Source organism: Patella vulgata, chromosome 4 (genome assembly GCF_932274485.2).
Source record: "Patella vulgata chromosome 4, xgPatVulg1.2, whole genome shotgun sequence".
Taxonomy (NCBI): Eukaryota; Metazoa; Mollusca; class Gastropoda; family Patellidae; genus Patella; species Patella vulgata.
This window is the reverse complement of record NC_065882.2, coordinates 72,425,126-72,438,954: the sequence shown is the minus strand read 5'-3', so window position 1 is coordinate 72,438,954 and position 13,829 is coordinate 72,425,126. Positions and strand designations below refer to the sequence as shown.

At 35.8% G+C, this 13,829-nt stretch overlaps 1 protein-coding gene and 1 long non-coding RNA gene across 2 annotated transcripts; both read left to right on the top strand.

Annotated features, from left to right (window-relative positions):
* The first annotated feature begins 6,455 nt into the window (after positions 1-6,455).
* LOC126818055 (scavenger receptor cysteine-rich type 1 protein M130-like) lies at positions 6,456-11,152 on the top strand. The gene is made up of 6 exons (XM_050545232.2): positions 6,456-6,585; positions 7,506-7,674; positions 8,151-8,281; positions 8,698-8,871; positions 9,394-9,567; positions 10,722-11,152. Exons 1-6 carry the CDS (start codon positions 6,492-6,494, stop codon positions 11,150-11,152), a joined length of 1,173 nt encoding a protein of 390 aa, XP_050401189.2. The 5' UTR covers positions 6,456-6,491.
* Positions 11,153-11,836: 684 nt separating this feature from the next.
* Positions 11,837-13,447, top strand: LOC126817828 (uncharacterized). Its single transcript, XR_007679130.2, has 4 exons — positions 11,837-12,044; positions 12,242-12,298; positions 12,387-12,470; positions 13,359-13,447. It is a non-coding gene; the product is annotated as an uncharacterized LOC126817828 (long non-coding RNA).
* The last annotated feature ends 382 nt before the right edge of the window (positions 13,448-13,829 follow it).

The window sequence follows — 13,829 nt, the reverse complement described above, 5'->3', positions numbered from 1 at the left end:
AAAACAAAGTACCTGTATGAGTAGCAGAGACGGTGTTACATGTCGGATTTGGTAAAAACGTGATTTCGCTTCCATGTTCGACCGACTATGCTACACTAAGGCTCAGAATAGACACTCAAGCATAATTCAAAATGGACCAACATTTCTAATAACTGTTCAGATTTGAATTCTAGGGAACAGTTCTATAAGACCCGCTGGTCAGAAAGTAGTGCCCATTGGATTAACCCCTCCATTATCATGAATAGTATTGAACTAGAGGTTTAACCCCTTTACTGATGTTAAAACTTGTGAGGTCTTGAACTTACTCAAATGTGTTACAAAAGGTTTATTTATGGATTAGTCTAAACAACACATTTAAGATGCAAAGATGCACACCTCCTTGCCTTTTTTACTTGTGTTTTATTTACACTTTGTTTGTTTTGGGATTGGGTGGGTGCTTATCTATACTAATATTTGAGAATGTCGTTTGTTGGTTTGTCTATCTGTCTATTCAGGTTTGGCGGCTACAATATAGGGGTAGCTCAATCCGGGGAGTAACATAGGCCCGATGGAGATGGCCTACCACTTCCGGTTTCAGAGTTACTAAATGAAATGAAATGGGGTTTAACGTCCTACTGTTCTGCTCTGAACTGGGCTTTTGAAGAATTTCGACAAAAATATAACCATGTATCAGTGAGGGTAATGTATTTATGTCCCGGACTCACTGACACAAATCGTGCTGTTATTTTAAAATTAGTCATATATATTATAACATCTTCCATTAGTCCGGATGGTGCGGAACAATTGGACGTTAAACCTCGTTTAATTTCATTTCTTTCTGAAATAGTTTGCACAATATTTGTTAACGTAGCATGTATTCCCGTCACTTTAGTAATCGAGATATCTTTTAGTCAATAAAAAACAAGTATCTTCAGTTTACATGTTTATACTAAAATTACTGTTGATTTAGCAATGTTATTGATTTTTGGGGATATATGATACATGGTGGCAAATACTACCTTGAGAGTGGAGACACCCCTTATCAGTACATAAGTGATATTGTCGAGATAATGTATTCAACAATACCTTGACTACTATACATAACTACAGAAACAAAACCAGATATATATAAAAAGTTTAACATAATTCATCGAAGTCCTTTTCGCTGTAAGTTAGTATGGATACAAATTGGGGATGCAACGTACTGTTGCTGTGTTCTGTAATATCTACAATCTTTTTCATAAATGTTACTGACGGTAAGATACATTCATATGAAGATGTGATTTTGTATTTGCTTACATCAGTCTATTATCGACGTATTGCCGTTGCCGTTGTATTTGTCTATTCGTGGAAAAAATGTGAATTAGTTTTTGATAGGCTATGCAATTTTGATTCTGGAGTAAATTCCATTAACCATGCAAGATGTAGTTCTGATACCGTTTACGCACATCCACCCAGTGTAATATTTGTGTCTTTTGCTAATAAGAAATATATGAAGAGCCCCGGGGAAGAACGGTTTAAGTCACTTTTTCAACGAACTTTAGTTAATGGCGCCATCTGGTAGCAAATTGTATAAGCTTTCTGTGGAACAATCAATTTCAGGTAAAAAGATCGGAGTCACATCGAACCAAGACCCTTCTGAAATGGCCTCCCGGACCCTTTATTTGACCCTAATTTGGCTGAAAAGTGGAAGTCAGTTGTTGTATTGGTAACTATGATTCGTATTAAACATGATTTTGAAGTTTTAATTAAACCCACTCGTTGTTCTGTTCGCGTCAAGTATTCTCGTCCAAAAGTCTGTTTTGCCTTTTATCTTTTATGCGAAAAGACAAAAATGTGACTTAGATCGTTCTTCCCCTGGACTCTTCATATCCGTTGATTTATTAATTATTTGACTGCTTAATCATACCTATACGGAGAGACTGGCCATCCAAAGTATGGCTAAGTCCGTCTTTATTATAATAAGAATAGTAAGACGTTCAACCCCATTTCATTCATTTATTTATAGACGTATTTAAACTGGGCAAAAATTGATGACACTGTCGCTACTAGTAATTGTCATATTGTTATTGCTTTAAGGTCAGACAACAACACCATCTTTTACAGAACGACTACGTAAGTATACCATGTAATCTACTCCAGTCAATCATTCACATTTTCTTAATACTGTAATGAAGACCACGTTGTCTGCCTAATCAGCAAAACCACCTTTACCCATTCTGATTTGTGAATTGTAAAAGGTATGTGAATCCGTATATTTGTGATGAAGGGATGTTTTCCTTAATAATTGGCCGTGCTTGCTGGCCTAAATGATACACGGTGCTTGCTGGACTAAATGATACACGCACATACATTGTAAAAACTATTTGAATGGGAAAGAGTAACCCTAAATTACATATAGTTCTCTTTTGCTATTTTGTGTCGTTTCCCTATCTTAATACCTGTGCTTTGGATCATAACGTCTATCATTGGGTCATTTATCGTGGTTTCGATCCCAAGCTGATATGTGACAAGGAGTTGGGTTGCCTGGCCAACCTCGTGGGTTTTCTCGTGGTTTCCTCCCACGGTTAGTAAATTATTGTATCATATCACTAAACAACACAGCATGGAGGAGGAATCGTTCTGCACCACTGTCAGGGGACATCCACGTTGAAACATCCCAAGGAACTTTCTCGACTAACAACGTGATCGAAGTCGTCTCTTAGTTAGCGAGTCAGCGCCTTACTCACTAACCTACCATAGCACCATAGCTTCTAGAGATTAAAATATCGACTGTCCAATGACGAGTTGAAAAACTAATTTTCTGGATTGAATTATACATAGTTAATGTATATAAACAATTTTAATTTATACCCCAATATTTATAGATTGACTAATATAGTATTAAGGAATCGGTTCCAAAAGCAACGTTTTAAACATATATACTTTGTCCAACATTTTTCTGTCTCAGATGGCATGGACGGTGATTCGAAAGTGAACACAACAGGAAAGGTACTGGTATTATATAACGGTACTTGGGGTGCAGTATGCGGTACAAATTGGGACGATGTAGATGCTAAGGTTGCATGCACTGAGGCAGGGTTTCAAAATGGAAAGGCTTATGTAACGAACTTTTATGATCAAGATACGCCTACCTGGGTGTACGAAGCTGATTGTTCGGGATCAGAACAAGAACTTAAAGAGTGTGACCTGACAAGACAAGTTGGGTCATGCCCAGATAGACTAGGCGCCATGGCCTATTGTTATAATGATACCGAAGGTAAGTGTAAATAACTTTGACACGGTTGATTCCTACAAATATAGTTTATATATACACATGTTCGTGTTGATGTATTTGATCACAACACATTGTTTATGGGCACAACTGTATCCTACTTTAATAAAACTTGTGTTTACAACCTAAAGATCTCGGATGGGATCGATCTTGACGTATTGGATCATCACTTCATGGATTGTACGAAAACCACCAACGAAGCACTAGTTTGAGGAATTCTATTCTTATTCGGGAGCAGGACAATTGCCGGCGGAACAACTGCCGGTGGGACAACTGCCGATGATATCATTTGTTTTTTCTGTATTTAGGCCCTTTTTGTTAAAAATAACCAATACTTAAAGCGAGAATTTCAAATTTTCTAAGAAAGTCAAAACATAATTATTTCTATGTCTTTTGCTCAATAGGTTATCAAATCACTATTATACGATCATGGGCATTATTTCCCACCCTTAAAAATCTATGACACAGGAAATAACAACACAATTACCTCCCCTGTTTTGCTATTGACAACATGGGGCAGCCATTTTCCAACGTTGGAATTTGAAGTTAAAAATGATATTTTTGCCAATTTCTCAGCTGGCAATAGCGAATTATAGGATCAATAGGATTATTCTTTAACAAGGTAGGACTGTTTATGGATACCATCTATTTTAAGTCTTTATTTTAATACATTTTAAAAATATAACTTGAAAATTTGCAATTGCAACTTTAATAATTAAATATTCTTTATTATTATCATACCTGTTCAGTTTACGTAACACATTGTCTATAATAGCACTGTGACTGGCTGACTGATATTACAGTCACTGACACAAAATTATCACAGGTGAATAGTATGTGCAATACTACGTAAATAGTCCAACCCATTGCGACTGTTGAATTTACGGACAATGTTTAGTACACGCTCTGCACAGTCTCTGTACTTTTAAGTTATGTTTTGATAATGATTACATGTATTGTGCTCATCTATCAATTAATAAACTATACCAAAACAAAAACCCCAATAAAAATCATTGGCAATAAGATTAACAGTTATGTTTTTATAATAATTACATATATACATTTCTAAGTATAGTTTATAACTGTTGCCTTATTTATCATTTAATAAACTATACTAGAAAGAACAAATAAAATCAACAGTTATAAACTATAATAATAAAAGAAAAATAAATAAATAATAAAATGGTCGGCAGTTGTCGAAAACCTTCTGAACGCAACAGTTTTTAAGGGAATTATTTGATGAGAGGATGATATTTAGCGCTCCACAACCTTCCGTTCCAGAATTACTCATATTTACCCGAAAACCGCATCAGCTTTTAAGGAACTTGTCAAATTCGATTTGAAGCATAAGACAATAAGAGGAAGAGCTCTATCGATTTCCCGCTTGTGTCAGTTCATGTCAATAATTACACTGAAAGAAAAATATCTACACAAGTTTTATCCTTTTACCGAAATAATCCACGTTCTTCCGAATTTAAGTCTTCGAAGACAAATCAATTATTTCGGTTTTTTTTATCTACATGTATATACACGATCAATCTACTAGTATTATTAAATTTTGTCGATAAAAATGTTGATTTATTTAATTGTTTTACATTTAGCTATAGACTATTCACTGGTAGGTACTGGATCTAATTATGGAATTGTACAAGTCACTAGAGATGGTAAAACAGGCTATATCTGTGGTATCGGGAATCTAAATAATGGGGAAGCTGGAACTGTGTGCCGAACTATGGGATTTACAGACGGTGACAATTATCATACTTCGGTGACTACAACAAACCATGAATGGTGGAGAGGTTTTTTTAACTGTTATCAAACACCCCCCTTCCTCCATGTTTGTAAAGGGCCTGATTGGGAGTACATTACACCCAGTGACTCTTACGCCACCCAAGAGTGTCGCTTAAATACTCTCTCAGTTTACTGTTATGGAACATGTAAGTAAATAATATAACTCATAACTCAAGGTCAATTGCGTGGTTAAGAAAGTCATAATCAAATTCGTTGCGACTCACTGTCAACCCTGTGGTGATTAGGAACACTATAGGCAAATAGGCTATTGGGGTTTATCGTGTGTGGAAGGCTACGTGTTTTCGAGATGGTAATCGACCTAAGAGCATTATTGCCACTATTGCTTTGACAGTTTTCTATGTAGAAAGTTCACTATTTACTCGAATTTGCATTTGGATGTACTTGAGTGGTATACTATTTTGCCATTTCACGAATGCCCTATAGGATCTATTATGTAATGTATTTTATACTTCATTACATAAAATTCAGTAGATTTCGTTTCTTTTCTGATTTAGCATGCTACAGTACACATCACATTATGTGCTTCTTAATTTATATTTTATAGTCTGCATTTTAATGTTAAAGTTTTATTTAAGGTGACTTGTATTTTCAGTACGACCAGGTTTGAAGTACAAAAACGTAGCGGGATATCCTAATAACGAGAGAATAGTTCCTTCCATGCTCTCTGTTCTGATTGCGTTACTGTGAACTTTAAAGTAGCTAATTTAAATCAATTTAAATCAACATTGATGTTGTGATTTTACCGGGAAAAGATGGGCTTCTGATATCCAATATTGAAGACAAAATTAAACATTTTACCATTGGTATACGAATCGTGTACCATACCGAGTTTTAGCGCCATTTGTAACAAGCGACTCGAAGAACGAGGCTAGACATATTCCAATCGTCATGTCAAACGTTGACACCATATTCTTATCTGGAGAGCATGCGCAATAAATACTTTCAGTATAGAATAGAATAACCAGACGCTAGAGATTGCCATTCAAGTCAGACTTATGGCGTATTCGCCGAACATAACTGATTAGAATTTACAATAAAAACAGAAATGACTGAATGTAAATCAGTTATATATGTTCGTATTACATTATTATATGCGTTGCGACCCATTTGTGTCAATTTCTAGGTCCAAAGTTTTAGCGATTTAGCTCCTTTAACATACAACAATTTGGTGATTCATAATATATCCTAGTTTTACCTTTCAGTAAGACTACATAGCAAGTTTAAGAATAGCAGTGGTGTCTTGTTGAAAAGAGAGAATCGTTACTACTATGCTTTCTGTTCTGATGAGTTTAACATGAACTCAGCTAATGCTGTATGTAAAGATTTAGGATTTAATAATGCTAGATTAATATTGCCAGCATCAATATATAATATCGGATATTCTGTCAGATTCTCCAATCTACAATGTTCTGTTGGTGCTACATCTATGAAACAATGTACATCAGTATATAACAGCAATACCTCCTGTAATGGAGGGGCAGTGGCTGTTGCTTGTGATGATGGAAAGCCACTCGTAAAAGGTAAAAATGAACTGAAACGAAATGCATGTTTAGCTCCCCACTTTTCTGCACCAGCCAGGCTAATGAACACGAGCGTATATCATCCAGTGTTCTGAGGGAATTAATTAAAAGGACACCGACCTTTCCGACTATTCTTAACCGATTTAAAACTGTCAAAAGGTTGGGTTTTTTTTACTTTCGATTCCCCCGTTTGTACGTGACAAAGAGTAGGGTCGCAGGTCCAACCTCATGGGTTTTCTCCGGGCCCCCAGTTTCTCCCCACTGCTAAAGACCCGTACGCGGAAATTGAACCATATGTTAAACCCGGAATGACCTAGTTTGTGTCGAGTGGACGTTAATCCCCATTTTTCTCATTCTCACTGTGTTTCACGTAAACGCCAACAATGTTTTTTCGCGTGAACAGCGAAATCACGCTGAAAAATCCCCCTTGTTAGCTGACGCCTCACAAACTGAGCCACCGGACTGCCTTATACACGCTATTCCTGTATGTATTTAAATATCGTATTACAGATTAGTTAAAACTATTTACATAGTTTACAGGCTTATTCTTCTTGCATAAGATATGACCTTATATGATAAGCTAGCTGTGTCGTAAATAAAACCTTAACACGGAAGCTATTTTCAAATATGCCACATTGGTGTAATAATGTAATGATGCATCTATACAGAGTCTGGACCCCAGCAATATAACACTGTTGTGCTGTCCAGTGGCAACATTAGCCTAACAGAGTCCACTAATTTAACACATCATTTCTTGTATTCTTAATGTTATAAATTAATGACGCATTTATCGAGCTCACAAATACCAAGAATGATAAATTTCCTAGAATAAGTTTATTACTTTTACATTTTCTAGAATTCGTTTTAAATAATACATCAAATATATTTAAGATTACTTAAAATTACCTTTAATATCCTAGATAATTTGATAAAAATCGCCATAGATGGTACTGTTCAAGTGAGTAAAAATGGTATATGGGGTAACATAAATGCTTATAAATGGGACAATGCGGATGCTAAAGTATTATGTAAAGAACAAGGATTTGATACCGGCGAGATGAAACAATCAATCTACTCCGACAAACCACGGTAATGTTGGCCTGCTTTAATTTAAGACGACAAACTCCGAAAGTGTGCATGGTCGCCATTTCGGGAATTTAAACACCTTACAAGCTACAATATCGTGAAAGTTGAATCTCTACAAACAATATTAGACCAAACATTGTTCAATTCCGATCAACGATTCGAAATAAACGGTCCTACTAAGAACCGAGATTTTTCTAGTCAATGGTTTGGCCCATATGGACTATAAGCAAATGCTGTTGTCGGTGATAAAAGGGCCCATTTCGGTTAAATTTAGTATTGTATTGACTGAATAGGATAATCTCTTCACGATTTAATTGGTGCTTCCTTGAAGTAATCCGAAGCCGGATAATTTAGTTTTAATTATCATATTATCTTCATGTGTTTAATATGTAGACGCATATAAGACGTATAAAGGCTGGTTTACAGATATCGAGTTTATCTCAATTGAAGAACTCAATGTATTGATCTTATCTTTGTAGATGGATGTTTGATGTTGATTGCCAAGGCGACGAAAACAGTATATTCAGTTGTCCCTACAAAGATTTGCCTGATAATGATACTACATCTTTAAGTGGCAATGCTCGTGTCTTTTGCTATAACAGATCGGATGGTAAATATATCAATAAACCCACCGTCTCGTCGTTCGGATGGAATGAAAACCTGAGGTCACGTAGACACGTTGGCCTGGACGTAAAACGACTCTTCGTGCACATTCTCCTTAGTCGTTCTCGTCGTCATTAGCCCAGTCGGCGCAGAACAGTAGCCTGTTAAAAGCCAATTTCCTTGCATTTCATTTCTTTCGTCGTTCGTATAAGACGAAACAAACCCGAGACCTCAAGTACACCAAAAAGAACCACTGGCAAATGGAATAGAATAGCTTTACAGTACACTGTATAGCGTATGCCTTCATTTGCCTGGTTGTTACATAAAAGCAGGAGTTAAACCCCATTCCACCCATACATTCATTTCCACTTTTGTGTTCGTTCTAGCTATAGTATAACACATGCGTGCATTTTACTTTTACAGCTAACGAGTACAGGTTAGAAAATGGTGATCATGGGAGACTTATCCGTAACAAGGATAACCAAGAAGGTTACGTTTGTGATTTTATTAGGTTCTATGATCAGGAGGCTACAGTAGTTTGCAAAACTCTCGGCTTTAACAGAGGTGAACGGTTAGAATCCTCCAGCCTTCCTGAAGGTAAATATAATCTATCACTTCTCTGCAGTCTGTGGGCATCAACGAAATACGATGGCTGTTTAAATATATCCTAATTCAGCAAAGATTGGGTATCGTGATTAAATTAAGAGATTTGCTGGTGCACATGTATCAGGATTATACAGAATCATAGTGGATGTACTTGACAGGGGGTAGGATCGCCGGTCACCTTTCTCCAGGTCCTTCGGTTTCCTCCCACTGCTAAATACGCCTACGCACAAACGAATTATTGAAATAAAAAAATGAACCATATGTCGGTCCCGAAATGACCTAGTTTGTGTCGAGTGGACGTTAAACACTCATTTCTCTCTCTCACTCTAGTTTCAATGCAAAGGAACTGTATAAATAGGCAAGATATGAGTAATCGGGATTACTTTGTTCGGGCTTTCTGCAAAGAGTAAGGGATTCTGTTAGATTCAGAGTTTTCTTTCCTTGTTTTCATGTTTGTTAAATTATTAAATTCATGAATATGTCGTTTGTCACTCCATTTCATAAATCTTTTAGGAACTAAATGGTGGGGTGTGCAGTTAAGCTGTTTTTATGGAAGCTCTACAATTGAATCCTGTAAAGTTTCTGACTGGTCATATAGCTACAATGCAAGTTTAAACTCGACCAGGTCTGAATTTGATAAATGCCGTAATACTTCTTATGCTATTTCGGTTTCCTGTTACGGACAAGGTAATTACTGATTTTTGCGAATTTGCTGATACTGCTCGCACAAGGAAAGATGCAAAGGCATGTCCTTAACAAGCATACACAGAAATGATAATTAATTACACAGTGTATCCTTAAATATAAGACAAATAATTGAAAAATGAAATTATAATATTACATGAAAAACATGCAGATCGGAGCATGCATGGGCTGCAGGGAATCGCTTTGTGGTGTACCTATAATTATACCTTTGTCTAATATTCTCTTGTTTCCCATAAGCAAATTCATTTCCGTCTTTGACACAGCTCTCAAAAAGCAAAGGTATCGATCTTTATTTGATGATTTAGTTTTAATTTTACATTTATAGATGTATTATTTGGTCAGAAGGATAAGGTGATTTACAAATAACCATTATGTTTGAAACTAAACATCTCTATATTGTGTACTCCTAAATGCATTGCTTCTTGACAGATACCGATATTAATATTATTTTTATTTGGATTTCAGACAGGTTGTTTAATATTATTTGTGTTGCGTGACATAGGTAGGATTATATAGTGCAGCTGGGTTTCAAGTCATGAGTTACAGAGATTACATAGCGAGTTAATTTGAGTTTACATAGTAAATCACCATAGATCACTTTTTGTTTACTAGTAGATCACCAAGTTTTATATATAACAATTTTATTTATGTCATTTGCAACACATAAAAGACAACAGCTGCTACGGTATGCAAAAGTACGTGTACAGCAAACATTTGGTAGCTATGTGAACTCAACAGATAACGATGCAGTTTTCGTTTAAATAATGAATGCAAAAGTACATGTACAGCAACAATTTGTTAGCTCTGTGTACTCCAAAAATAACAATTACGCTATCTGATCTATAGTATATCAATGGTGGTATATTGTTAATGTATTTAATCCCCTTTTACCCCCTGGTGCTTGCACCATAAGGGATCCAATTTCCGATCTCGTGCCCTTCATCACCGAAATGAACCGTTCGGGACTGAGATCACCCCTTTATGACCGCAACTTGACGAAGCAATCTGAACACAATGTGGTTGTTCTAGAGGTAGTCAAACTTGTTATTATATTTTGTATTGAGTAACTGAATTCACCAGGTTGATCGAATATACATATATCCTTTTAATGGCAATTTGCTTTCAATTTTTTCTAGTGCGTCTGCATGATGATTCAAATAATATTGGTATTGTCCTAGTTCGTACAGGTAACAATGAAAGAGGGGCTTTTTGTGCGGATGGGTTTGATTTGACAGATGGCGATGTGGCTTGTAGAGAAATAGGATATTCTGGTATCAGTCGTATTGTTGCTGCCTCTACCTTTTCACATCTTAATTACAGTATTGTGTCTTATAATTATGACTGTGTGGGCGGCGAAATGTCTTTATTAAATTGTTCAAATATCAATCAAACGAACTGTGCATCACGAAATTATGCAACCATTGAATGTATTCCTAACACAACACCATCACCAACTATAAGATCTACCTATCCAGGTAGCAGTAACAATCCTAACTACAGTAAAGTCACTTCTATTAGCAACGTGTCTGGTAAGTCGAAATATTTATTTATATATATTTTAATGTAAGAAGGGGCCATTGTTTAAGATAGATATAAGACCGAAAGATTTGGGTGCTGCAAATGGAGGAGGAAGGCCATATACAACCCACATCTAAAATACAAGTCGCTACAATGAAGATGGGATACATATTCAGAAAGATAATCAGAGTGAAAATTCTCAAGTCCGTCAAACCGCATATTCCTGAAGCAATGGCCCGAGAAATCCCCCTCTGGCCATTGCTGGGTTAGCTTCTGATACTTGCGCTTTTGAGAGAGTGTGTCTATTCTTCCAGTTCAATCAAATCTATCCCCAAACACAGCAACATGACAGCCCTTCTTTTAATCAGGGGCCTTCCCTAAAACTTTGGACAGTGATTTAAGGTATGTAAAACGGTGAAAGTGTCTCAAAACAATATTGTTTACATATATCCACGTAGTAAAAATCGTGTTGACAGTTGATAGTCTTGTTTGTCACACAATTAGTTTTTCTGCAATATTCTGCTATGCACTAGTTAATTGGACATAATAAAATCGTTAGTCATGACGTAACGTTATGTAAACATATTTGGTCCAATTTGGAGCTCTGTTTGGTATTGTTACGCAGTAAGCTATTGGTTGTTAATCGGACTATTGACCAGTCATAATTTAGAACAAGAATTTGCTTTGTTTATAGCAGTGAGTAGTGGGATTAGCTCTAATTAAACGAAACACTCCGAGGAGTATGGTCAAACCGATGTGCATAATATAAGTAGTAATACATGTACACAGTAAGACGATTCCATTCCGCTGATACAAATGTACAAAGTATTCAACAACCAAAACGAAAAAATAAACCCTAATTTCAGGTTCTACTAGTAAGCCGATGTCTGGAGATAGCACTGATGGCACCGATAGCACTGATAGCATCAACAATACCAAAGGTAAGCTCAAAGGTCCATATCTAAATTTTAAACATAAAAAAATATCAATATACATAATATTTATAGATAAATGTACAAACTAACATGAAACATAATTTGAGATACGAAATATAGCACACCAATAGGATACTTGCAAGTAAATACATACATGTACATAGTTTTCATCGACCAAGACTCATCATTAACCATAATTTCAGGTTCCACTGTTAATTGGGGGACTGGAGATAGCACTGATAGCTTCAACAATACCAAAGGTAAACTCAAAGATCCTTATTAAAAAAATCACTTCATGTGAATAATATTAGTAATATAAGTGAACAAGAATATGAATCTTAATTTCAGGGTCTACCAGCAAGCCGACGTCTGGTGGTCCAAACAACAGCACCAAAAATAACAACAACGCCGGCAGCATTAACAATCACGCAGGTAAAAGCATCGAATTCAATAATATCAAGGGATCAATAGGATCCACTCTATATGGTTTGCAGTTATGTGATATAACAGCTATATAAACAGATACTGAGTGCGTTATATTTTTGCAAGCAAGTCATGCGAACCAGGTGGAAAGTGTGTAAACTCATACCCTACACACTACAATTGTGGTGGACTCGAAATTCAAAATTGTTAGATGGAGGCAGACCACCATTAGATTTCACCATCTCGCTACACTGTTAATAGGTTGGTTACGGTGATCTATACGGCGAATGTTTTTAATATGTTACTTCAAAATATTGGTGGTCAACCTCATACAAATTTTGGTGCAAAGACATGACCATTTGTTTTTCTGTCTGTAGTAAAAAGCATTAACCCCAACGAAAATTTGGGGAAAAGTTAGAGCCGGGCTAAGAGAAAGAATTAACATTGAAGATAATAGGGAAATTACTGGTGGTCTGCCTCAGGTAGATATTTTTTTTCAGCGTTTTCACCCCATTTCCCAGACGATAAACAGGTCATAATTCTTTGGAATAGAATTACTGCTTATAATACCTTAGCCACATTTCGACTAGGCTTCTATAGTCATTATCAAGCAATGATAAAATATGAAATAAACAAAGCAATATAAACACGTAAGCAATACTGAGCATTGTTCTTGATTATGTTTTTGTAAAATTGTCCATTAGGGTATGTGGGAGAATGAAATTGAGATTGAATTTTAAATTTTGTACGCGTTTAGCGGCGTGATCTTTCCCATCATATTTCAATCGCACAAATTAATGCATATTATTGATATTGTTTTCGACTATGTGTGGCACTTTAATTTGTTTATTATTTACTTATTTTAGCTGTAATTATGTATCTTTATCTTTCGTTTAGTGTCAAGGTTCCGGATGTTTGTCTGTGCATTGGTAGTTGTGTTATTGTCCCAGATTTAACATACAGAATTATAGGTGTATCCACTGAACAAAATAAAATGTTAATAAAATAAATAAATATAATGATGAAAATAGAAGATATTAAATATTATGAAGCCTTGTTGAATATTTACACACTTTGTAAAATGCCATGTTCTAAAAACGGTCATAGGAAACCAATACATTTTGATATTGATAGACATGTTATGCCAATGCCTTTTGAGATAGATATTATGATAGACTTAAAGCATTGAACATATATATTGCATAGGTGTAACGTTATACCCATATGTGGTAAAACCACGGACCTGTATTATAAGGTTCATGGTAAAACTCTACACCAACGGTAAGTATCAAACTTACGAAATATATATTATCACAAGTATATACGTATGACACTACCACCCTGTGACACCAAATCCCTTCCAATGAA

Excerpts from the sequence above, each read along its gene's own strand:
- LOC126818055 (XM_050545232.2), top strand. The coding sequence starts at position 6,492 with ATGAAACAATGTACATCAGTATATAACAGCAATACCTCCTGTAATGGA. Across the intron at positions 7,675-8,150 it reads ATCTACTCCGACAAACCACG|ATGGATGTTTGATGTTGATT; the intron begins GTAATGTTGGCC and ends TTATCTTTGTAG. Across the intron at positions 8,282-8,697 it reads TTGCTATAACAGATCGGATG|CTAACGAGTACAGGTTAGAA; the intron begins GTAAATATATCA and ends TTACTTTTACAG.